We start from the raw sequence: 27,722 nt of genomic DNA on the forward strand, positions 1-27,722 counted from the left end.
ATTGCCTATGGCAATGCATATGCAACAACATACACATTTATATCAATCATCACATCAGTCATGTCAATCACCTCTTTGAAAAACATAGCCAATCCACAGAGAGTAGTCTCGATCTGCTGTTGGCTCGTAGCTGTCCTATGCAGTTATCATTCTATGATGCTTTCTAATGCACAATTGGGGTCGAGGAGACACTCGACTCGATACCCCGCCTCATCTGTCCTAAACAGATATCAATTCTAGCATGCACATGCCAATGCGTAACATTTTTAAAACGAATGACTAATAATCTTTCTAACCCATTCATATCATGTAAGCAACATACACATACTCAATCACAAAACAGTCAATCAATTAACATCACAATCCTAGGATCCCTTGATCCTAGGAGCACCCAATCACACAATTGCCCCAGGCAGGAATTTGCCTGGAATGTCGCCATACCTGTGGCGCGCTCACCAAATTCTTCAAAATGCCTCAAGCTTCGAACTCAAGGTCGACGGGATGAGCCCGGTGCACCTGCAAACATAAACAAGAATAAGGTTTCTACTAGATACCTACACCAATCAAACAAAAAAACGAACAGATACAAAAATAAAATCCTTGAGGCATGTGTCATCGCCTCAAGAGGGTATCGACAGGTAGTGTCGACCAACAAGCTCTCCAATAGGCCTCCTCCTTTACGTCTTGACGTCGCCTCGAATAATCAAAGCCTTCAACCATCAATCAAACCATCACTAATTCCTTTCTCAATAACGTTCTTTAAGTAAGGCATCAACCTCAAGTCACATCCCAATACGCATATATCCCTAAATAACTTCATGATACACCTGTTTACCGAAGTCTGCGCTACACTCCCTAAGACGGTTCTAAATCTTCCCCACAACCTCACAATCTCTACCATGCTTCCCTAAAGCTTCGAAAATTAATCCATCATGCTAAAACGATCATTAAGTACATGAATCATCACTTTCCAACGCAAATCCTAAGTTTCCCCCAAAAACAAAATTACTAACATGCGTCCCAAAATCATCAATTCTAAGCTCTAGCATGCTCGAACCATAATTATACATGCTCTAAAAGATAAATACTCATCATTTTGAGCTTGATTAGGTATTGCTCACCCCAAACAAGCGTCCAAACTGCTACAACCCTTCTAGCAACCACTTCACACGTCCGATCAAGTGCCAATGCTCGAGATTGCTTGCTGTCGCTGCTCACTACACACCCTACTAGCAGGTAAGAGGGGAAAAACGTCCCCTAAACTGCAAACCAACCCCAAACGCCCAAAAAGTTTAACACAAACTCTGTTGCTAAGAAAGACCCACGGTAGTAGTGGGGAAAAAAAAAACTGAAATAAACAAAGAAAAGGGACGCTGACAGAGAGGAGAGACAGAGAGAGGAAGGGTTCGGTCAAGGGGGAAAACAGCCGTGGGGTGAGAAGAGAGAGAAAGAGCAGGCGGGGGAGTGCGGGTGAGTGAGAAGAGGGTCGAGCGGTAGAGAACCAGCGGAAAGAGGGGAAAGAAAATGGCGAGAGAGAAGAAGAGGGGACGTGCGGCAGAGAGCAAAACAGACAAAAGGGCATGAGTGGCAGAGCAAGAAAAATCGCACGAGAGAGAGAGGGTTTACCCAGCCGCCGCCGCCGCCGCCGCCGCCGCTGCCACCTCCGTCGCCGTCGCCGTTCCAGCCACCACCACCCGACCGTCACTCTCCTCCCTCTGCGCTGCCACAGGAGACCACCGGAGACAACGAAGAAGGAAGGGAAAGGCGAGGGAGAAGGGCCTCGCGTCGGGCCCTTACGCGAGTGGGGGTCGGTTCCGGGTCTGGACCCTAGCTCGACCCGACCCGTCGAACCAACGAGCATTACAGTCTGGCTCAGTATTTCGCTTCTCTCAAGTCAATCTATGAACGACTTAAAGCATTATGTCCTCCTTGTCCAACATGCCATAAGACCCATGGTGAACAGTCCATGGTTGCAAAGTTTCTGCAGGGTCTCTCTTTTGAATATGCAGTAGCAAAAACACAGATGTTGACTGGAGCAGAGATCCCTGACTTGGCTGAAGCCTACAACAGACTCGTCGTCTTGCTGTTACTCTCTCTCTGCCCTCTAGTGATATCCATGCCTCTGCCTTGGCAGCATCAGGAGGTCGTGGACGCAGTTCATTTAAGGGGAGAGGCATGGGTCGTGGGTCAAGAGGAGGTCGGGGGAGATTTCAGTGCACCTATTGTGGGAAAATGGGGCATTTGGAAGACAGATGTTGGGATAAACATGGTCATCCTACCGCGGCACCGCCCCTAGGCAGAAATGTTGCATCTAAGCTGGGAAAGAACTCTTTACAGTCTCCTATTGGATCTGCCCAAGCAGCATCATTAGTGGTAGATGGGTCTTTATCTTCTTCTCACCCTGAGATAGTGACTGTGAGCATCAACAAGTCAGAGTATGAGGACTTCCTGGCACACAGATCTATCCAGCCATCGACCTCTACAGTCATGATAGACAATGCTATGTCTGTTGATACTGTCCCACCTGATACAGGTACTACTTGGATAATTGATTCAGGAGCATCGAGACACTTTTGTAGTAGACCTTCTATGTTTACTGTCCTGCACTCATTACCTCAGACACGTCATGTAAGACTTGCAGTGGTCGATGGTCACCTATTATGGGTTATGGAGATATCAAGATCTCTCTCTCAGTCTATGACTATTCCTAATGTGTTATATGCTCCTAAGTTTCCCACAAATTTGTTATCGGTTGGACAATTGATTAATGATTTACATTGTCGTGTTACATTTGACTCTGGTCTATGTTCATTTCAAGACTTGCAAACTGGGAAGACGATTGGTAGAGGCTATGAGAAAGGGGGCATCTACTTTCTATCGAATCCAGTGGGTATTGCAACATCGTCGATCACCTCATTGTCCTCCTCCTTCCAGTGGCATCTCAGACTTGGTCATCCATCTGTCTCCAAGCTCCGTCATCTTCTTCCTCATCTTTCAGTACCAGAGTCATTTCAGTGTGAAGTCTGTCAACTAGGCAAACACACCCGTAGCAGCTATTTATCGAGTCTGAGTCCGTCCAGTTGTGGACTATTTGATCTTCTTCATGTTGATGTGTGGGGTCCTAGCAAAGTTGCTAGTAAGTCAAGATTTCATTATTTTCTTGTCATTGTTGATGATTATTCTCGAGTCACTTAGGTTTTCCTTTTGAAAGAAAGGTCTGAAGTAGTATGTACTCTCCAAAACATTATTATTGAAATAAAGACCCAATTTGGTATTCTTGTTAAAAGCATTCGCACTGATAACACTCTTGAGTTCAAGGCATCTTCCTTAATGAAGTTTTACTCTGATAATGACATTTCTCATCAGTTTACTTGTCCCCATACCTCCCAACAAAATAGAGTAGCTGAGCGAAAACATCGTCAACTTTTAAATGTGGCTTGTTCCCTAATGTTTCATAATAATTTACTTGCATACTTTTGGGGAGATGCCATCCTCACTGCCTGTTACTTGACCAATCGTTTACCATCCTCCTCCATTGACAACAAGGTTCCCATTAAACTTGTGCATCCACAACGACCCTTGTTTTTCGTGGCTCCCAAAGTATTTGGTTGCACATGCTTTGTTCACATACTTGGACCCACACGTAATAAATTGGGTGCCCAAGCCATTTAGTGCATCTTTATAGGCTGCTCCAGAAATCATAAAGGCTACAAATGCTTTGACCCATTGACTCAAAATGAGTATATCAGTGCGGATGTCACGTTCTTTGAGTCTAAACCTTGTTATAACTCCATTTCTATCTCTACTGAGATGCCACGGTCACCAGACCCACTACCTATTCGTCCTATTCCTTTGGAGTCATTCCCTTTTGAATCTCCTTCTAAAGACTCTCCGGTTGTAGTGTCCAAGTTTCGTGATCCTCCGCTGGTCTACACACGTCGATAGGACCCCTCTCATGATCCTTCGCCAACCGCTTCTCAGGAGGTAAGTTCATCTGAAGTGAGTAGCCTTGGATCGTTTGATCCCTGTCAAGGCTTACCTATTGCTCTTCGCAAAGGCAAGCGACAATGTACTTTGCATCATATATCTCATTTTGTGTCTACTGATGGTGTGGGTAAAAGTATGCAACAGTTTATTCAAGCTCTGATTGCTCATACAGTTCCTACGTGTCATCAGCAGGCTTTATTAGATACCCAATGGAAACAGGCTGTGCAAGATGAGATGGATGCATTAGTTCAGCGAGGCATTTGGGAACTTGTTGATCCTCCTCTTGATTGTGACATTGTTGGCTCTAAGTGGGTATTCACAGTGAAATATAATTCTGATGGTTCTGTGGAATGATACAAAGCTCGGTTGGTTGCTAAGGGCTACACACAGACTTACAGGGTGGATTTCTTTGAGACTTTCTCTCCAATTGCTCGGTTGGGAACCATTCGTCTTATCATTTCAGTGGCTGTACACCATGACTGGCACATGTATCAGCTTGATGTCAAAAATGCCTTTTTGTATGGTGATCTTGATGAAACTGTCTATATGCAACAACCACCAGGGTTTGAACGACAGGGGGAGTGGAAAAGTGTGCAAACTGAAGAAAGCTATTTATGGACTCAAGCAGAGTCCTTGTGCGTGGTTTCACAAGTTCTCTGAGGTAGTCTCAAAGTGTGGCTTTGCGAGATCTCCCCTTGTTCATTCTTTGTTTATCAAGAAGACTTCCAGGGGTATAACCGTTCTAGTGGTTTATGTTGATGACATTATCCTGACAGGCGACTCCGATCAAGAAATTTCTGATGCAAAGCTGTTTCTTCAAAAACACTTTGTGACGAAAGATCTTGGTCCACTACGTTATTTCTTGGGAATAGAGGTTGCTCGCAATAGGGATGGTGTCGTTCTCTCTCAACGGAAGTATGTTCTTGATTTATTGCAGGACACTGGGATGTTAGGAGCCAAACCAGCTAATCTACCTATGAATCCACTTATACATCTTCATGATGACCAAGGAGAATTAGTGGATTCTCCATCATATAGATCCCTTATTGGAAAACTCCTCTATGTTACTGTGACCAGAGCAGACATTAGTTTTGCAGTGGGGAAGCTAAGTCAATTTATGGAAAACCCAGAAAAGTTCATTGGGATGCTGCTTTAATGGTGGTCAAATATCTGAAATCGTCTCCTGGCAAAGCCCTTTTGTTCACAAAAGGCAAGACCCTAGAAGTGGAAGCTTATAGTGATGCTGACTATGCTGGCTCAGTCGAAGAGAGGAAATCTACCACAGGATTCTGTGTATTTGTGGGAGGTAACCTTATATCGTGGAGAAACAAAAAACAAGGTGTGGTGTCAAGATCTAGTGTAGAATCCGAATACAGGGCTATAGCTCAAACTGCAACAAAAATGACTTTTGCTAGATCCATGCTATCTAACCTAAGTGTGTCTATTCCGCTTCCCATGAAGATGTATTGTGACAATCAAGTAACCACATACATTGCAAACAATCCAGTTTTCCATGAAAGAACTAGGCATATTGAAGTGGACTGCCATTACATTCGGGATCTCGTTCAAGAAGGAACCATTGCCACTATTCATGTTCCTTCAGAAGACCAAGCTGCAGATATCTTCACCAAAGCTCTCCCTGTTGGTGATTTTTGTAGATGTTGTGACAAGCTGAGCATGTTTAATATGTATGCTCCAGCTTGAGGAGGAGTGTTGAATTAGAAGATTTTATGTTTCTAGGTAGCTCTTTGTAATATTAAAGATTTATAAGATCTCTTTAATATATCCTTTATTTCAGTTTGATGTAATCTGTAAATCTCCTTTCTACCCTAAACTCTTTATAATGGAGATTAGGGTTAGTGAATGATTAAGGTTTTTCTTTCTCCAATTACGGCTGCTACACACGTTCAGTTCCAGTTGACTGTCTTTCATTAACTGAACCGTGTGGAGGAGTCTATTCACGCTATGAAATCCGCGTGAATAGACTCCTGCTATGGATGTCTAAATATATTTTTTTTATCGCAGCTGGGTGGGAGTCTGCGGTAGTTTATGTTGAATGTTCTTTTTCCTGTCGCTATTCATGATTAGTGGCAAATAATCTGTGGTACAGCAGCGTTAGATGCATAAATAGATAAGTTGTTGGTTGCTAAAGACAGTGCAAGCAGTGGAATTTTTTTCTTGCCGTTGGATTGCTGGATTTTCTCTGTCGTGGGGCTGTTGGACAGCAGTCTTCTATTTTTATTGCTGGTGCTGTCAGCATTCTATTTGTGTTGCTGGATTTTATCTGTCGTGGGAGTGTTGGACAGCAGTCTATCGTGGGATTTTCTCTATTGTTAGGTTGCTGTTTTCTGCCATAGGGTTGCTGTCCAACAATGTCCTTGCTCTGAGCAACACATAGAAACACTTCTGTAAAGATCATATACTTGAGTTCTTTTGGTGTCCTCTCTTCATGCAGTTCAGTGTGGTTTATTTTTCTAGAATTCAACCTGGCTCCTACTATTTGAATTGTAGGATGTAAATGTGAGATAACATGCATTTGCATAATCTGATCAATTTGTTATGTATCTTGAATATAAATCGTTAAAGAATCTGTTCCTCGTTGTTGTCTACCTTGCTATTGATGTTATAATTTGCTTTTTCTTACAAGCTTACATACCTCCTCCTCTGCATTTGAGTAGATGGCAATGTTTACCCATTAAAGCTTTTGAATTCTCTCATACAAAAGGTTCAAGGTGGCATTTCATGCCTCAGCTAATGTGCAGGGACGACGGTGTATACTTGCAGGAGACCATCTCCAGCTACCCCCAACCATACAAAGTCCTGAAGCTGAGAAAAATGGCCTAGGAAGAACCCTTTTTGAAAGACTAGCACACTTATATGGAGAACAGGTTACAGTTATGCTGACTGTCCAATATCGCATGCACAAGCTAATAATGGATTGGTCATCGAGAGAACTATATAACAGCAAGGTACGAGCCTTGTATTTGAGAAGTTACCTGTGAACTCCTATCAAATATGTTAGTGCAGTTGCAAACCAGGGACAACATGCTGTTATGGCACTAATCCATACCAGACATTTCTTGTATGCGCAGATTGAGGCCCATTCATGTGTTGCAGGACACATGCTCTATGATCTAGAAGGTGTACAGAGGACGGCATCAACTGAACCAACTCTTCTCCTAATAGATACTGCAGGGTAAAGCCTTAAGCTACTACAAATGGATTTTATTGCCTGTTTCATTGTCTGCAAACAAAAATTGCAATCAGTGAACTTCTTTTAGAGCTTCAATATTAGATAATCTTATCTTTTGTAAGTTGTCAATTGGACAATCTCTTCCAGTAATAGTCGAGGCATGAGGAGGCATAATAACTTTCTGAAGAATCTTTCTCTCTCTAACACACACACACACGTGTGCATACATGCGTACATACAAATGTATGTATGTATGTATGCATGTCCCTCTGTATCCCTCTGGAAGCAAGTCCAGGATAGCTGCCAACTTAGCTGGGCCAATATATATATATATATATATATATATATATATGCAAAGTTAGTGGAGAATATATTTGTATGTCTATATTAGATGTTGTTAGAAGAGAACATATTCATACAATTATTAAAGCCAATATATTCAAAGCGGACAGTACAATTATTGTCAAAAGTTAGTGGTTGTACAATTATTAGCCCACTAGGGGATTGAACAATTAGTTTTATCTACCAGCTGTAAAGAATTAAGCGTTATAAATGGATATTACCATGACCCAGAATGGATCATTGGCCTATTTTGCAATCTATGCTTCAAGTGTTCTTAGCGAGCGTTTTGAAGTCCAAGGTGACTTTTTCTTGTAAACAGTAAGCTTCATTGCTTTGCGGCAACCCTTCATTAGTGTTATGCAAAACTTGTCCTTCGCCCTCACATCCTTTAAATCATCATCCTCCACCTTTCCTTTGTTTAAACCTTGGTAAACCTAACCTTGGCACCATAGTCACTGAAAATGCGTTTTTTTTTTAAAAAAACATGATAAATTAAATGGCTATTTAAAAACTTAGAAAAAAGAAAACGCATTTTTTTGAAAAAAAAGTTAAAAACGAAAAAAACATGTTTTTAGCGTGTTTTTAACACTTTTTTTCACTTTTTTAGTTTTTTTAATGCCAAATAGTTTTTTTTTTCATTTTCTATTTTTTATTTGTTGCAAATCTACTTATCTTTTATGTTTGTGTTATTAGTTTTTCACTTATTTTATTTTTCCCCCATTTTTAGTTTTTTAAAATTTTTATAAAGTTATCCTATTTTTCCCGTTTGTGACTATGCTTGGCACCTCCTCGATAAACCTTGGTCAACCTAAGTTGAACAATTCAAGCCCTTCGCCCCTTTTTTACCCTTTTCCAAGTCTTTCTCCTTCATCCCCCCTTTCATCATCCGCTTCCGTTTAACTCATCATCCTTCGAAAGTTTGAAGAACCTCCAGAATGAGGTTAGCAAAAAAATCCATATCTAGGCAGTCTTTGATGAAGAGGTTGAGAGTGCCTATGAGAGTATGAGGAGTCTCACCCAAAAAATGAAACCGACAAAGGAGATTCTAAATCAAAGACTTAGAAGTAGAATTCTATGAGCACAAGCCAAGATGTGTTGAATACATAGTGCTTGGAAGTGATAATTGTCACACCTCAACCTTTTGACCCTCAAACAATTTTTTTTTTCTAAACATAAAGCATTGAGGTGCGACTACACAACAGTTCAAAAAGGAGGGAGCTATGTCATTCGAAACAATGGGGCAACTTTCATTTATATAACATTTTCAGTTCATACAAAATCACATCTGTATACGACAAAAATGCTCCAATCCATATAATTGATGCCTAACAAAAACAAGACATCAATAACATCAAAATAAGATGCGCCAACACTACAAAAGACCCAAAACCTCCCAAGTAGGATGTGAGTGAAGCCATCTGATCAAACTGCTGCCTCGAGTCCGCCAAAACCTGAAAAAGGAAACAACAGAAGGCTTAGTCTTCGCAGTATGGCAACAAGCCAGAAAAATCTCTAACCCTCTTAGGTAGGGTTCAAATATGCGATAATCATAATTATAAAAGCAAATCATCATCATGTCATGACAGGGCATAGTCACATCATTCGCCAAGAAGGCCCTTCACATAGACCACAACATGTAAAGGCCACTCAATGGCCACGATAACACAAGGGTCCTGTCGACGTGTGTAGACCAGTGGAGGATCACGAAACTTGGACACTACAACGGGAGAATCCCCAGAAGGAGACTCGTAAGGGAATGACTCCAAAGGAATAGGAGGAATAGGTAGTGGGTAAGATGACAATGGCATCTCAGTAGAGGTAGGTGAGGAACTATAATAACGATGAGACTCAGAATGTCACATCCGCACTGATATACTCATTTTGAGTCAAGGGGTCAAAGCATTTGTAGCCTTTATGATTTCTGGAGTAGCCAATAAAGATACACTTAATGGCTTGGGCACCCAATTTATCACGTGTGGGTCCAAGTATGTGAACGAAGCTCGTGCAACCAAATACTTTGGGAGCTACTGGAAACAAGGATCGTTGTGGGTACACAAGTTTAATGGGAACCTTGTTGCCAATGGAGGATGAGGGTTAACGGTTGGTCAAGTAACAGGCAGTGAGGATGGCATTTCCCCAAAAATATGCAGGTAGATTAGTATGAAACATTAGGGAGCGTGCCACATTTAAAAGTTGGTGATGTTTCCACTCAGCTACTCCATTTTGTTGGGAAGTATGGGGACAAGTAAACTGAAGAGAAATGCCATTATCAGAGTAAAATTTCATTAAGGCAGATGCCTTGAACTCAAGAGCATTATCAGTGCGAACGCTTTTAACAAGAATACCAAACTGGGTCTTTATTTCAATAATAAGGTTCTTGAGAGTACATATGACCTCAGACCTTTCTTTCAAAAGAAAAACCCAAGTGACTCGAGAATAATCATCAACAATGACGAGGAAATAACGAAATCTAGACCTACTAGCAACTCTGCTAGGACCCCACACATCAACATGAAGAAGATCAAATAGTCCACAACTGGACGGACTAAGACTCGATGAATAACTGCTACGGGTGTGCTTGCCAAGTTGACAGGCCTCACACTGGAACGACTCTGGAACTGATAGATGAGGAAGTAGGTGACGGAGCTTGGAGACAGATGGATGACCAAGTTTGAGATGCCACTGGAAGGAGGAGGATGCCCCCTTTCTCATAGCCTCCACCAATCGTCTTCCCAGTTTCCGAGTCCTGAAATGAACATACACCAGAGTCAAATGTAACACGACAGTGTAAATCATTAATCAATTGTCCAACTGATAAAAGATTAGTGGGAAACTTAGGAGCATATAACACATTAGGAATTGTCATAGACTGAGAAAACTTAATATCTCCATAACCCACAATAGGAGACCATCTACCATTTACAAGTCTCACATGACGTGTCTGAGGTAATGAGTGTAGCACGATAAACATAGAAGGCCTACTACAAAAGTGTCTCGATGCTCCTGAATCAATAATCCAAGTAGTACATGTATCATGTGGAGCAGTATCAACGGACATAGCACTGTCTATCATAACTATAGAGGCCGACGGTTGAGTAGATCTGTGTGCTAAGAACTCCTCATACTCTGACTTGTTGATATTCACAGTCACAGTCTCAGGATTGAAAGAAGGTAAAGACCCCTCTACTGCTGATGAACCTACCTGGATAGATCCAATAGGAGACTGTAGTGAATTCTTGCCCTGCTTAGATGCAACACCTTTTCCTAGGGGTATAGCGGAAGGACGACCAAGCTTATCCCAACATTTGTCTTCCAACTTAGGAGCATCTAACTTTCTAGTATAGCCATAAGAAAAGTGATTGCATGTGTTCTTATGCTCATATTGTGTCTCTGTCTTGCCTTCAACGGCCATAGTGCGTGACTTGACAATGTGTTCTTAATCTGGTTGCACTATGATACAATCAAGAGTATAGCGTGCATGCAGCAATCAACTTGAGAAAACTTAGGCAGTATATATATATATATATATATATATATATTTCTTGCACCAAAAGCAGTCCTTAAAAAGAATTTCTGTGAACTTGCTGCTCAGTAAATCAGTCCACCACTCACAGCAATCAATAAATGAACAAGAATATACGAAGTTCTTGTTCAAAACAGGCCACCAGGCTTCTACATATCCACATATGCATATAAAAAAACTTTATTGTTCAAATCAGTCCACCAATCACAACAATCAATAAATAAACAGGAATATATGAACTTGCTGTTCAAAACAGTCCACCAGGCTTCTACGTATCCACATATGCATATAAAAAAAACTTTGTTGTTCCAAATCAATCCACCAGATTATAAAACAGACATTCAATCTGATAAAAAAATATACCCAATGTGCAGCTACTCCACTTGCAGCCACTTTTCCTAGGTCATAAAAAATATGATAAGAATATGGTGCACGTGCATTTAATCTTCCACGAGCCCAGATCTGAACTGAATCCACATGCAGCTACGCTTCCCATGAGCCTAGATCTGAATAATAATGGAGTCCATGTGCTGCTATTCATCCACGAAGCTAGATCTGACTTACAACTTTCCACTGCAACTCCCACGCAGTTGCTTACGCTCCACTACATCCACATTGGGGACCTAATCACAAATACCTTTCACATGTGATTAGGTTCCCCTTTCACGCTGTTTCACTATCTTTCGATCAGCAGAGAGAAGCGAGAAAGGAAGGATAGAGGAAGAGAAGAAGTGGGATGAGATGGGAGAAGAAAAGGAGAAGGGGTCGCCGGAAAATCACGACAGCCGTCGGCGGAGAAGGGTGGAGATCGCCGGCTCTGATACCATGTTACATCCGGCAGCCTTAGAGAGAGAAAACGTAACTTCATTCACTAACCCTAATCTCCATAATAAAGAGATTAGGGTTGAAGAGAGATTTACAAAGACATCAATAGAAAATAGATGAATGTTTAAAGAGACCTCCTAACTATTAAATATTGCAAAGAACCACCTAGTGTCACACCCCGACCTTTTAACCCTCAAACTCTTTTTTTTTTTTCTAAACATAAAGCATCGAGGTGTGACTACCCAACAATTCAAAAGACGATGAGCCAAGCAATTCAAAACAATGGGGCGAACTTTCATTTATATAACCATTTTGTTTCATACAAATTCACATCTATGTGCATGACCAAAATGGCCCAAAATCATAACATTGATGCCTAACAAAAAGAAGACATCAATAAAACCAAAACATGACGCGCCGGCACTACAAACGACAATCCCAAAACCTCCCCAGTAGGACGTGAGTGAAGCCATCTGCTCAACCTGTTGCCCCGGGTCCACCAAAACCTGAAAAAGAAAACAACTGAAGGTTCAGCCTTCGCAGTATGGCAACAAGCCAGGAAAATGCCAAACCCTCTCAAGTAAGGCTCAAATAAAAGAACAAATATCAACCCATCTATCGTCATATCGTGTCAGAGTACGACACGTAAAAGCCACTTGATGGCCACACTAACACAACGTGAGTCACATGCGAAGCATGCTTAAACATAACACGTGCATTCATATCTTTTACATATACGTCAGTCACATGCATTCTATCAAACACATTACATTTTCATTTACTTTAGTGCATTAACAGTTCCTGTGGGTGCAACACAGGCACGTGCACACCGCGGGCGACCTACAGCCGAGAGACAATCCCCGTGGTGGCCCATAACAGTATGGATCCATTTCACCCGCTGCAGCGGTAGAGCACTCATCCCTGGATGTGTGAAGTCCAAGGTGAGATACTCAGCCTTCCCTAGGACACCCAGGTTGGGAAGGCGGGAGCCCAACGCTCCAAGCACAACACACAACAGAACCATGGTGCCTTGCACCGCCTGCGCTCTGACAGGCGAGACCAGTGGCAAACAAAGGGGACGTCTCCCAAACACATAGCCACATCCCACTGGCCTCACATCTCTTAGTTATTCATTCTTATCATTATAGTTACACATTCACAAGATGACTGACTAGCACATGAGGCTAGTACACTTCACGAGTGCACCCACACCTCCGATTACCTCCACATGAGGTCTATACATACAGTAACAGTCATTGCTAGCCGTCATACCATACGGGTACAACTACCCTCCAAAACATCTATTCGCATCATTGCCCATGGCAATGGATATGCAACAACATACACATTCATATCAATCATCACATCAATCCTCACGTCAATCACGTCAATCACCTCTTTGAAAAACTTAGCCAATCCACAGAGAGTAGTCTCAATCTGCGGTTGGCTCGTAGCTGTCCTATGCAATTATCATTCTATGATGCTTTCTAATGCACAATTAGGGTCGAGGAGACACTCGACTCGATACCCCGCCTCATCTGTCCTAAACAGATATCAATTCTAGCATGCACATGCCAATGCGTAACATTTTTAAAACGAATGACTAATAATCTTTCTAACCCATTCATATCATGTAAGCAACATACACATACTCAATCACAAAACAGTCAATCAATTAACATCACAATCCTAGGATCCCTTGATCCTAGGAGCACCCAATCACACATTTGCCCCAGGCAGGAATTTGCCTGGAAAGTTGCCATACCTGTGGCGCGCTCACCAAATTCTTCAAAATGCCTCAAGCTTCGAACTCAAGGTCGACGGGATGTGCCCGCCTGCCCGGTGCACCTGCAAACATAAACAAGAATAAGGTTTCTACTAGATACCTACACAATTCAAAGAGAAACGAACAGATACAAAAATAAAATCCTTGAGGCACGTGTCGTCACCTCAAGAGGGTGTCGACAGGTAGTGTCGACTAACAAGCTCTCCAATAGGCCTCCTCCTTTACGTCTTGACGTTGCCTCGAAAAATCAAAGCCTTCAACCATCAATCAATCCATCACTAATTCTTTCCTCAATAACGTTCTTTAAGTAAGACATCAACCCCAAGTCACATCCCAATACGTATATTTCCCTAATTAACTTCATGATACACCCGTTCACCGAAGTCTGCGCTACACTCCCTAAGACAGTTCCAAAACTTCCCCACTACCTCACAATCTCTACCATGTTTCCTTAAAGCTTCGAAAATTAATCCATCATGCTTAAACGATCATCACACATGAATCATCGCTTCTCCATCATAACCCCCCCATTATCCCCAAAAGCAAAATCGCTAACATGCATCCTAAAACATCAATTCTAAGCCCTAGCATGCACAAACAATAATTATACATGCTCTAAAAGATAATATTCAATAATTTGGGCTTGATTAGGTCTCGCTCACCCTAAATCAAGAATCTGAACTGCTGCAACGCCTCCGACAGTCACCTCAAACGATCAATCGGTCCCCGAACGGCAAAAATCGTGCTAACCTCCACCACCAACACTGCCTACTCGCTGCTAGGAGGGGAAAAACACGTTTCCCAGGCTGGAATCCTAACAAACAAAGCTGAAAACCGTGAGGGAGTGCTCGATCGAGATAAGGGGAAAAACAATTAGAAAAAAAATGGGGAGAACGAGCTCACTTAGGGTACGTGAGGCAAGGGAAGACAGAGAGAGAGAGGTTCGGACAGAAAAAGGGAAGAAGGGCAGTGAGGGGAGAGGACGAGAGAGAAGAGAGAGTCGGTGGAAGAGTAAGGAGAGGGACCGTGCGGCGGTGCGGGAGAGGGCTATCGGAAAGGGGGAAAGAGAGGGGCGAGGGAGAGGAAGAGAGAGAGCATTCGATAGGGAGGGCAAAGGAACATGAGAGTGGTGGAGAAGGGAAACAAAGAACGAGAGAGGGAGAGAGTTTTACCCAAGCGCCGCCGCCTCAGCCGCCGTCGCCGTCGCCGATCCAGCCACCACCACACCGACCGCCACTTTCCTCCCTCTGCGCTGTCACGGGAGACCACCAGGAGACGACGAAGAAGGAAGGGAAAGGCGAGGGAGAAGGGCCTCGCGTCGGGCTCCTTACGCGAGTGGGGGCCGGGTCCGGGTCTGGACCCTAACTCGACCCGACCCGCCGATCCAACGAGCGTTACATCTAGAGACTAGAAACATAAACTCTTTTAATTCAACACATATCATCAACATATACCAACAAAATAGTAACCTTTGCTCATTTCTCTTCACAAAGAGTGTATGATATCCATTCCCTTGATGATATCCTCATTGTCTCATGACAAGTCTAAGTCGTTCAAACCATACTCGAGGAGATTGCTTGAGCCCATATAAAGCTTTCCTTACCTTGCAACATTTTCCAGGTTCCTCATATCCTGGAAGCATACACATATATACTTCCTCTTCAAGGTCTCCATTGAGAAAAACGTTCTTGACATCAAGTTGGTACATCTTCCACTCCTTCATCACAGCTAAGAAAATAATGACTCTGACAGTCTTCATCTTCGCAACAGGAGCAAATGTCTCCAAGTAATCAATCCCATATTTCTGACTAAACCCCTTGGCCACAAGACGAGCTTTGTATCTTTCAACACTTCCATCTGGTTTGTATTTGATGGTGTAGATCCACATAGATCCAACCAAGTGAGCCGCCTCAGGAATCTTTACAACTTCCCATGTCATGTTTCTTCTCAGGGCTTCCATCTCTTCTTGCATTGCATAAGTCCACTTTGGATCACTCTGAGCCTCAACAACATTCCTGGGAATCATAGCCAAAGAAAGAGAAGAAAGAAAACATTTGTAGTCCTTGCTCAGTCTAGAATATGAAACAAAGTTACCAATAAGATGTTGAGTACATGACCTGACACCCTTTCGCAGGGCGATGAGAAGCTCTTCACTTGCAGCAATAGTCTGACTCTCTTCTTCAACAGGTTGCTTCTGAGCACGACTTGGGTCATCCAAGGAAGGACTAACTGGATTGGGAGTAGAATTCTCACCACCTGGCATCTCATCTGTATAGATTCTTCTCCTAGAGTAAACTTGCCCAAACAGACGATTGTATTCCTCTTCTGCCCCAATAGAACACTCTCCATTTTTCTCCTGTTCAAGCACCTCAATACAAGGACCAACAGATTCACGCTTGTAGTCCAAAAAATCTGTAAACTAAATTTCCTGACTCGGAGAATACTGAGAATACTCTTCCTTTGACATAGAATTCTTCCCCTGAAGAGGATTCTCACCAAAATAGGAAGCATGTTCAAGGAAAGTGACATCTTTTGTAACATAGGCACGACCAGTGGAAGGGTCTCGACACTTGTACCCCTTTTGAGTGGGAGAATAACCTAGAAATATGCCTTTAATAGACCTTGGATCAAGTTTTTTAATGTGAGGACTATGATTGTGAATAAAGCAAACACAACCAAAAACTCTGGGTGAAAGAGAGAAAGGTTCACGACTCCCCGGTAACATAGAGTGAGGCGTCTGCCCATTCAACACACGACTAGGCAAACGATTTATAAGATACGCACTGGTCAACACAACATCCCCCCAATACCTTTTTGGAACATGACGTTGAAAAAGAAGAGCCCGAGTCATATTCAATAACTGAAGATTCTTTCGTTCAACAACTCCATTTTGAGGAGTATAACTACAGGAAGTCTCATAAACAATTCTCCTTTTTCGAAAGAAACTATCAACAGACTGACACATATACTCACGAGCATTGTCAGATCGAAAGGTCTTAACAGATCCTCCATATTGAGTTTCCACATAAGCAATGAAAGTCTCTATGACAGTAGGAACTTCACTATGGTCTTTCAACAAGTAGACAATCGTGTTACGAGAACAATCATCTATAAAGGTGATAAAATACTGAAAACCATGACAAGGAATCCCTGAAGGCCCCTACACAACAGAATGAATCATGGCAAATACCTCATTAGATCGATGGCTAGACAAAGGGTATGAAGCTCTAACATGTTTTGCCAGGTGACAGACATCACAGGACACCATGGTCATGTCTAACCTGGAACATAAATCAGGAAACAGCTGTTTAAGAAGTCCAAAAGGCAGGTGTCCAAGGCGCTCATGCCAACGGAGAATCAACTGAAGGGAGTCCTCTCTGTTCTTCGTTGCTTGGCTAATTGCCGTCATAAGAGCCTGAGCAACACGCATAGGTAAACGATATAGCCCGTCAGAAGCCAGACCAATCCCAATCCTCTTCCCTATCACCAATTCCTACATAACACAGCGATCAACAGAAAAGATAAGTTCGCAATTCAACTCTTTCGTGATCTTGCTAACCGACAAGAGGTTCAAGGGAAGATGGGGAACATGCAGAGCATTGTGGACTAAGAACTTGTTCAAAAGTGAGAGACTCCCTTTCCCAGCCACAGAGATAGATGAACTATCGGCAAGAGAAACACGTTCCTTTATTGACGAAAGCTTATACCCATGAAAGACCTTAGGATCGCCGGTCATGTGGTGAGTAGCGCCACTGTCCATGATCCATTCGCCCATACGGGAATCCGCCATCACGTCGATAGAACACCCAAATTCCTTCCGAAACGACGCTGGTGGCGCAGAATGAGAGAGGCTGCAGACGCTGGGGACGACAGCCAGACGACGCAGCTGATGATCCAAGGCGTGAGAGCACTGGAACCGTCGGGAGAAGTCCTCAGGCGCAACTCAGCTTCAGGCCTGTCGGAGAGGGCTGCACTTGAAAAATCGTATAAAATCGTAGACACCTCCAAAAATTCTGAAATTTGGACCACAGCAAGAGCACGAGCCAAGGAGTGGACGCTCCAAATTTGAGCTGAATCCGAGCAGTCTACACTCAGGTCGTTGAGCCTTGAAGTCGCGGGTTGCCTGTCGCCTGCTTCAGGAAGACGCCGCCGATTTCCACCAGATTCCGTTCGTCGCCTCCAGAAACGCCATCTATAGTCCGATCGACGTCAAACTTGGTGGAGAGGATCACCTGCATGTTGGGAATCGAATGGCACCGGAATCATCAAAATCCAATAGTCCGATCACCAGAAAAGTCATCGGAAACGGAGACTGGTCGGCGGTAAAGCATAACAGTGTCTGATCAAACTTCTTGAGCTCGAATCTCACTCAATACTGCACCGATTGACACGATTCCACTTCCCTTCGACAAATTGGTTTGCTGGGAAGTGATCAGAATCAAAACCCCCAAACGTTACAGCCGATTGAGCCCTCGATTGAAGCTCATACAGATACAGGCTTAGTGAGGCCTTTTAAAACTGACAGAATATGGCACGATTGTCTTCAAACGGCCCTCAAATCGGTGCTCCTTCGATCAAATCCGCTAGTAGGTCATCCACAAGTCGATGGTGAAGGAGCTCGTATAGCAAACCGGCAAGAGTCGACGGGGTCCACCGGAACTTCACGGCGGCCGACGATCACCACTCGAATGGTGATCCAATACGAGCACAACCAAGAAACTCAGAACCAAGTGGAGGAGCAGAGGGCAGCTTTGGGCGACAACAATCTCCGACGTCGGACTGGAGAGGGCAACGATCTCAAGCGATGCAGCCGGGCGGCAGTGGCGGCGGCAACGGCTGCGGCGGAACAAGAGCAGCGAGTGATGGAAAGGTCACGGCCGGAACTTCACGACCGCAAAAAAATTCCCAAACTCGTTGGCTCTGATACCATGTAGAAACACGAAAAATAGGAAAAATAATACGATGAACACGATGTAACGTGGAAAAACCCTCAACAAGAGGGAAAAAACCACAAATGAGGAGGAACTGGTGCCCACTAGCAACAGACTCTCTATCTCTTAAGATTTCATTCACTCCCAAAAATTAGGGTTACAAAGATATAAGTAGAGCCTCAATAGGCCTAAACAGGAGCACCAACTGGACCGGGTTCAGATCCAAACCCATACATTGAAACATGTCGACACATGGTACACTGTCTTTTGCCTTTGTGTAGGGCTATAGGCAGGTCTTGATATGGATCCATGTCAGGTATACTCACTTCAGTGGAGCTCACACCCTGAGAAGACTATGATGGTCGATCATGAGAGGGACCCTATCAATGTGTATAGACCAATGGTGTCACACCCCAACCTTTTGACCCTCAAATTTTTTTTTTTTTTCTAAACATAAAACATTGAGGTGCGACGACACAATAATTCAAAAGGAAATGAGCCATGCAATTTCAAGCAATGGGGCAACTTTCCATTATATAATGAATTTCGTTCATACAAAAATCACGTCAAGACATATGACAAAAAATGCCTCAAACCACAACTTTGATGCCTAACAAAAACAAGACATCAAAGAGACCAAAACATGACATGCCGACACTACAAAAGACCCAAAACCTCTCCAGTAGGATGTGAGTGAAACCATCTGATCAACCTACTGCCCTGGGTCCGCCAAAACCTGAAGAAGAAAACAACTGAAGGCTTAGCCTTCGCAGTATGGCAACAAGCCAGATAAATCCCTAACCTTCTTAAGGTAAGGGCTCAAATAAGAAATATAACAAATATGAAAGCAAACCACTATCATGTTGTGATTGGGCATAGAGTCTCATGACTTGTCAACAAGGCCCCTCACATAATTCACGACACGTGAGTGAAGACCACTCAAAGGCCACACTTAACACATTTCACAATCACATTCACTTCATGCATTTTCACTTCATTCACATACACTTTGTTCACATTCACATTCTTTCATTTACATTAACTTTAGTGAATTGACAGTTCCTGTAGGTGCAAACACAGGCACATGCACACCGTGGGTGGCCTACAGCCGGGAGACAACCCCCGTGGTGGCCCGAAACAATATGGATCCATTCACGCTGCAACAGAAGTGCACTCATCCATGGATGTGTGAATTCCAAAGAGAGATACTCAACCTTCCCTAGGACAACCAGTTTGGGAAGGCGGGAGCCCAACGCTCCAAGCACATCACACAACAATACCCTGGGGCCTTACACCGCCTGCGCTCCGAACATGCAAGACTAGTGGTGAAGGCGAGACAACTCCCAAACACATTGCTACAACCAACTGGCCTCTCATCTCTTATTCTTTCTTACTTATCATTATAATTGTACATTCACAAGATGATTGGCTAGCTTATGAGGTTGGTTCACTTCACGAGTACACCCACACCTCCAACTGCCTCCACACGAGGGCTACACATATCATTAACATTCTTAGCTAGCCATCATAACATTACGAGTACAACTACCCTTCAATCTCATTCAATTGCATTATTGCCCATGGCAATACATATGCAACAAATCACAACATTCACATTCATAAAAAATCATATTTTATCAAATACATCAATCACATCTTTCAAAACTTGACCAAATCTCGGAGAGTAGTCTCGATCTGTGATTGGCTCGTAGTTATCCTAAGCAGTTACTATTCTAGAATGCTTTCTAATGCACCATTGGGGTCGAAAAGATACTCGACCCGATACCCCGCCTCATCTGTCCAAAGCAGTTGTCATATCTAGCATGCAGATGCAATTGCATATAACTTTTTAAAACAAAACTACTCACATAAGCATTCAATTCTCATGCATACACTCATTCAATCACATTACAATCATCCAATCACATCACAATCCTAGGATCCAACGAACCTGGAAACACACATTCACCATTTGACCCCAGGCATGAATTTGTCTGGAATGTCGCCATACTTGTCACGCGTCCACAAAACACCCAAAACGCTTCGAGCTTCAAATTGCGTTGCTCAAGATGTACTTGACGTGCCCGGTGTACCTGCAAACACAATCAAATGGTAAGTTCTCTACTCGCTTCGCTTTCCAATTTATACAAATTTGAAAATACAATCATTGAGGTATGTCATCGCCTCAAGAGGGTGTCGACGAGTAGTATCGACTCACAGGGCCCTCCAAAAGGTCTCTTCCCAACCCTAGAGGTTGTCACCAAATGATCTATGTTCCGAACTTTCGATTCAACCCATCACTACTACACTTTTCACTTGCTTTCATAGTTGAGGCGATTTCCTAATAATTACGCCCAACTTACTGATTCTTTTGCAACTAACGCCACGATACACATATTCACAATAGCATGTGCCACTTGTTCACTAAAATGGTTCTAAATCTTCTTAACCCCATCGAATCTCTACCATGTTTCCAAATAGCTTCGAAAATCAACTCATAGTGCTAAAGGGATAAACATACATGTGGACCCTCATCTTTCTCAACATAGTCATAAACTTTCTCCAAAATAGCAATATCGCTAATATGCATTCTAATTCATCAAATGTTAAATTTAGCATGCTCAATTAATAATTATACATGCTCCAACAACAAATATTCGATAATTTAGGCTTGATTAGGCTCGCTCACCCCAAATTTAGAGTCTAAACTGCTGCAATGCTCCCAGCAGTCACCTGAATAGTTTGAGTGATTCCCAAGTGGCTAAAATCATTCAATGCCGCGACCACCAACACCCTCTAGTCACTGTTATGAGGGAAAATGCGTCCCCAAACTGCAGTCCAATCCAACAGCCACCAAAATAGTCAAAAACAGAAAAAAGGAGGTTAAAAGAGGACCTTCTGCAGTGAAGAGCTGGTTCGGCTGAAGATGGGAGACACTCGGAGTGAGGAAATACTGGCGGAGAGAAGTCGGGAGGCTCACCTGAGCGCCACTGCCACCGCCGCCGTTCACTTATGTCGCTGCTGCACCGACCCCCGTCTTCCTCTTCTTTATGTTGGGCGTTCGCTTGCAGCAAGAGAGGCAACGAAGAGGGAGACTGAGAGGAAAGGCGAGGGAGAAGAGGTGTCGGGCTCCTTCACGCAAGTGGGTACGGGTCCAGGTCTGGACCTGATCTGGCACACCTGAAATGTCGAATGTTACTAACGGAGGGGTCTTGGAACCAATTCATAGTTAAAGTAGAGGAAGGAAAAGACTGTAATGGGACTGGAGGAATAGGTAAAGGAATGGGAGAAGACATCTTTTAGGACACAGAAGGAGCACTAAAGTAGGGCTGAGACTCAAAGAAAGTGAAATCTGCAGTGATGTACTCTTTGTGAGTTGAATCAAAGCCCTTGTAACCTTTTTGGTTTTGAGGATAGCCAATGAACACACACTTGCAGTCAAGGTATCTACAGAAAAAGAAGTGGGGGGAGACTCTACTATGAGAGATGTTGCATGAGCTACTACTGTGAAGGAGCTGAGGCAGAAGGTGGATTCCGATAACCTTGTTTGCCACAGTATGTGCATTGAAGTCCCTCATAACCTCCAATGCTTCTGCCTTGGCCTCTACAACGGTTGGCTATGGGAGAACCATGTCCACAACCTCCCATATCCACCAGCACTGATTACGAAGAGTCACTAGTGCCTGAAGAAGAGTGACTACAAGCCAGCTAAGCCGATTATATGCATCGGCTAGAGTTGGAATCTCAGCACTCATGAGCATCTGCACCTTAGCCAAATAAACAATATTCAGTCAAGAGCATTGACAAGTTTTACATGGAGGGGGGACAGAGTTCAGCCTTTTGTCGGCTAACTTGTCTGAAGCAAAATACTGTTCAAGACTTTGCTCTCCCTGTTGCAGCTGAAAAATCTCCTGCACTACTGCAAAATCCTACTGACATTCTTGTCATGTATGTATCACATAAAAAACTCTCTCATGTGTTTCGTAGTGGTATAATAGTATTGACTATAGCTAACATGTGGCTGGATGCTATTCATAATCCAAATCCATAATTATGCTATTATCTTCTTTCCATGTCACATATTTTCTACTTTTTCTTTTGGCTCCTCTACAGAAATAATGTGATCCTTATGATGTTCAATCACTGACATCATGAATATACAAAACCATCGCTCATAATTGGAATCATTAAGCTTCACGGATGACCCATACGAGAAAGAGTTTGCAAAAGCTTTATAGTCTGCTGAAATGTCAAACTCAGAATTCATCCCTCGATTCTTATCTTCAGCCATAGGGAACAAGATATAAACCACTGTCACAGAAAACATGTGTTATTAAAAAAAATGAGAGAAAACGTTAAAAAGAAGTCAGCCGTTAAAAGTGGGAAAAAACATTTTTTTTAAATGTCAAAATGAAAAAAACGTCCTTTATTCGTGTTTTATTTCACGTTTTATTCCTGTCTTTTTGCATTTTTTTTATTTTTTCACGTTTTTTACATTTTTTAATTCCCAGATTTTTATGTTTACATTTTATACATTTTATTTTTAGTTTTTTAGCTTTTTTAAAATTCGCTGAGATTTTCTCGAGAAAAACTACTTTGTCATATTATACCCGAAAAAAAACTCGCCATTTTATACCCGAAAATGATATTTGTGACAATAATTTAAACTACCCACCAGTCAAACAAAAGAACTAGAGTAGAACTTCAAAACTTTCAGCCAACTGCTAGACTAGAAAATGAGATCAATAAAAAAATGGATGGGACCATGTCAGCCACGATTTGGCCTTGTCTTTCTCTAAATACAGATAGACTTCCATAAAAAAGTAATTTAACTTTTTATCCATGTAAAGAACAATTCGGAATGTAGAATGCAGATTTCCCTGTCAACAACACTACAAAAAAGAAACTTATCAAATTTGTTACTATCTTGACTAGCGACAAGATCTGGGAGGAAAATAACCGAACTTTACCAAGAATTTGATTAGCAAGTGGATGATTTGTCAGGATCTGAACAATTCAACAGACATCAGATCTGAAAATTCATCATTAACAATCAACGATCGGCATGTCCACAATGCCATCTTTATCATGCTAACACAATGTTGCTGATATTATTGACAAGCAGCCAACTACTTTTAACAGAAATTGGATGAGGAACGAACCATGGATCTAACTTCTGACATGCAGCACTCCCGCACAATCCTTAAGGCTTGCAACTCCACTCAGATCTGCCCACGACATCTATTCTTCAGCAGTGTAATTGCATCCAGCGCAAGAGACTCTTGCCGACTTCAAACGTAGAGTGCAATGAGTACTTGGGTGAATTCTCTACTCCATAGTTAGATGTACTTCATCCATCCACACACCTTCCACAATGAGCATCTGATCACAATGGCACATAACTGCAACCATGATCAGGTCTCTGGTTGCTCGAGCCAAAAAAAAAAAAAAAAAGGGTGGGTTTCTCTGGGCAGAAGTATAGTTATGAGATATCAAGGGAAGGAAGAGAAGAGGATAACAATGGAGGAAAGGAAGGGAAAGAAGATTGTGTGGGAGAAGAAGATGAGAGTAACAGAGGTCAGAAACTCCCAGCCCCCAGGGTACAAGAGCTCTGATACCATTGAAAGACGAAAAAATCTTCTTCATTAACCCTAATCCTATGTTAATAACTTAATAGGGGCACAACAAAGAGAATTACATACTCAGGCCACCACATAATGAATAAAAATAATAAAGAGAGGATCATAAAGATAACAATTAGATCCACAATTCCTAAATTATTTACTAAAAGGGGTCTCACAATGTAACCTCTGTAACTAACACATGCCATGTGTTCAAATTAAGGAAGTGAATCTGGTAGCAAAATCAGTATATGCTACTATAGCAGCAACCTCCTACAAAGCACAATGATCAGTTTAAAACTAGATTACAAGATAAATTTTCCTTTATCTATGAATAAGAATATTGTGCAGTTAGGATATGCAGCAATAAGAGAATTCCTGCAGCAACAAAAGTACGAGGAAAATAGAAGGCTGTGCACCTTATTCTCTAAATATTTGGAGGTTCATGCACTTAGACAAACCCAGTTACAGCTACAACCTACAAGGAAGCTAAGCATGCCACTGGTGTTGTCAACAATAAAAGGTTTTTTTTGAAGGAAAAGACCTTATCTCCAAATGGAGACTCTGCAGTAAAAATGATGATGATGACATCAACAAGTCTAACCGAAAAGGCTACTTATCTGGAGAATGGCTACCAAGGACAGCTTATTCAACTATCACAGAAAAGAGATCAAAAAGGAGTCCCAAATATAGAGAAGGTGTTAATTACATGCTGCTACATTCATCCCACTTGTCAAAACAACATGACCATATGCTGCAACTTGCAACTGAATTACCTTATCCACTGAAGTACATATGCTGAAAAGCATTTCAATAAGATAGAATAGCAACTCTGGGTAGTGCAGACCAATATGGAGGCAATCAAACATCTTCTAGAAGAAGACAAGAAAGAATTTAAAGCAAGGAAAAAAAAAAAGCTTTGGGGAGTCATACAAGAAATCTCTCTGTAAAACAAGAAGGAAACCTCCATTCGTTAAATGGTCAAACCAGTAAACCTAAGACAAAAGTCTTCAGAGAATTCTATTTCATGCCAAATTCTGAAGAGCATGACACAAAAAAGGAAAAGGATATGTCCATATGTTTCAAAACAAACAGCCTGAGTTCAAAAGACGTGGTATCTTTTGGATCGGAGCTACCTGTCCTAAACATAGACACATCCCAGCACCAAGAGTTGCTGAAATCATCAAAGTATAGGGTCAACATTTGTATATGGTTGTAACCAAGAAAAAATGGCCCTAGACGTAGCATGGAGAATATTGTGGTACATGATATCTGGTAGAGTGGCAACTTGGTGGAAGTATTTACTAGAAGAAAATCCGGCGGTATTAGGAACCAAATTATCCTAGAATTCCAGCCAAATTTGCTAGCCCATCAATCATCCGATTGACTCATGTTCCCTAAAAGGAGACTGAAAGTTTTAATCTAGTATGAGCAATATGCTCAAAGTTTATTTGAACGGGACATATTGTTTAGGAGCTCATACATTACCAATAATAAGCATGATCTTCCTAGTCTCATTACCAGGGCCTTGGGAAATATAATACTAGTCTACTATATGAACTCGCCAATTAAAATATATTGGTAGAGCATTTGAATCTAGTAGATTTACAACAGGCAGTGAGAAAACGGATAAAGAAGTTGTGCTACATAAATGGAGCCACTGATTTAAATCTGAATGAGAGCCAACCGGAAATGGCCCTTGGGAGCTTATTCAAAAGGGTCCTTCTGGATTTTTTTTTTTGCATTATATTTTTCTTGGAAAAATCTAAAAAATTCGAAGATTTTGGAAAAAATGATATTATGGTTTCCCATGTTCTATTTTCCCATGACAGATGACAAGCATAAGCTGTTTAAATTATTAGAAGGAAAAAATAGGTATATGTTTTGAATATTTACATTTCCTAGAGAGAGAAAAATCATGATATTTGGTTTCCTGTATTTTTCTGATAATATCAGCTAATTGCAAAATGCCTAAAATACTCTGGTATTTTCAAAATATTGAAGACATTTCTGATTGTGATATGTGTGTGCATGCCTGCATGTGCGATTGTGCATGTGTGGTGATTTATGATGCTTGCATGCATGAATCATGATGCATGAAAGGACAGTGTGCTTATGGTTGCAAATGTGCATGTCTCTGTCTCTATGAACATACCTAATTTGCCATTTAGAAATTATCTGGTTGTTGTGTTTTAATCCATATGCGCCTCCCATTTTGTGTGGTTTTATCTGATACCCATTAAAGAAAGAAATGCACTCAAAGGGTGGGGCAGCAGCTGCACTCAGCCTTAATTCTGTAGGACAGAAATGTCCTTGAAACATAACACTATTTACAGTATAATAATCTGTAATACTTATACACATGCCTAATATCAATAATGGATGTGTTTGGGTCTGGACAAGTTTTTTGCAGATCCAAACACATTGGACACAGTTACAGCCTATCAAAACCTTGGCTTCTGTCACTTGTAAAATTTCTGAGTCAAAAAGCAAGGAACTTCACTTTTTCATGTTTCAGTTCAATGCTGACATGGGGAACTTGTGAAAGATTTGATTCATGGATTATTACCTCTATAACTGCTGACCAAGCATCAACAGCATTCTTTTGTGCATCAAATTGGGTGTGTTCTGGCACATAGTCTATATGCATGATATCGTACTTGTGTGTGCTGCTGCTTCAGGTGTGATATGGAAGAAAAGAAGGATGATGAAGATAGCACAATGAATGAAGGAGAAGCTGCAGTAGCCATGGTTCATGCAAAGAGGCTTGTTGAAAGTGGTGTTAATGCATCTGATATTGGCATAATTACCCCTTATGCAGCCCAGGTTCTTTCTCTCTTCCTTCTCGAGGGCTAATTTTTCTGATCCAGAAGATCAACAGTTTTCTGTTATAAAAAGTAGAGGTCTATTGGGCCTTTGCTATTCAGATATTTTCCTGTTATTTATATAAAAAAATGATTTTTTTGCTTAGAAACTGTATGAAAATATTTTTGAGATTGCTAGTGGTGTGTATTCATATGATACTGCATTCATTTCCATGTGTCGTGTGAAAAACATTAAGGTGTTCTATGGTAACTTAATCGTGGTCTACATATTTTGTTCTTGATCTCTATCTGGGAAATGAGGTGAACTATCAAGAGAAACAAAGATTTCTGCGTAGTTTTAATTAGGCATTTTCATTTTCTATGTGCATACAGTCTCAACCATCTAAAAGGTGCTCGCTGTATAGGTTGTCTTGTTAAAGATGCTAAGGAGCAACACCGACAAGCTGAAGGAAATGGAGATTTCAACGGTTGATGGCTTCCAAGGTCGGGAGAAAGAAGCCATTATCATATCAATGGTCCGATCAAATTCAAAGAAAGAGGTAGCACTTGCATCCTCTTTTTCCTCATGCATCTCCATATACAGAAGTACACGCTTCGATGGGAAATACTCATTGTCTGCTTGCAGACGAAAATATGCAGTAAATATTTGTTTTCTTGTGTGGTCTTGTATGTAAACAGTTATAGTTTAG

The 27,722-nt window shown here is 41.9% G+C and overlaps 1 protein-coding gene across 2 annotated transcripts in view; it reads left to right on the plus strand.

Moving 5' to 3' along the window:
* The window catches only part of LOC116256012 (uncharacterized), a 121,747-nt gene that overhangs the window by 92,913 nt on the left and 1,112 nt on the right, over positions 1 to 27,722 (plus strand). For both annotated transcript variants that reach the window (XM_050078494.1, XM_031632127.2), the window contains 4 exons: positions 6,750 to 6,956; positions 7,080 to 7,183; positions 26,890 to 27,034; positions 27,438 to 27,572. In XM_050078494.1, coding sequence (XP_049934451.1) covers positions 6,750 to 6,956; positions 7,080 to 7,183; positions 26,890 to 27,034; positions 27,438 to 27,572 — 591 coding nt within the window. The remainder of the gene's footprint in view (positions 1 to 6,749; positions 6,957 to 7,079; positions 7,184 to 26,889; positions 27,035 to 27,437; positions 27,573 to 27,722) is intronic.

Source organism: Nymphaea colorata, chromosome 6, assembly GCF_008831285.2.
Source record: "Nymphaea colorata isolate Beijing-Zhang1983 chromosome 6, ASM883128v2, whole genome shotgun sequence".
NCBI classification, from domain to species: Eukaryota; Viridiplantae; Streptophyta; class Magnoliopsida; order Nymphaeales; family Nymphaeaceae; genus Nymphaea; species Nymphaea colorata.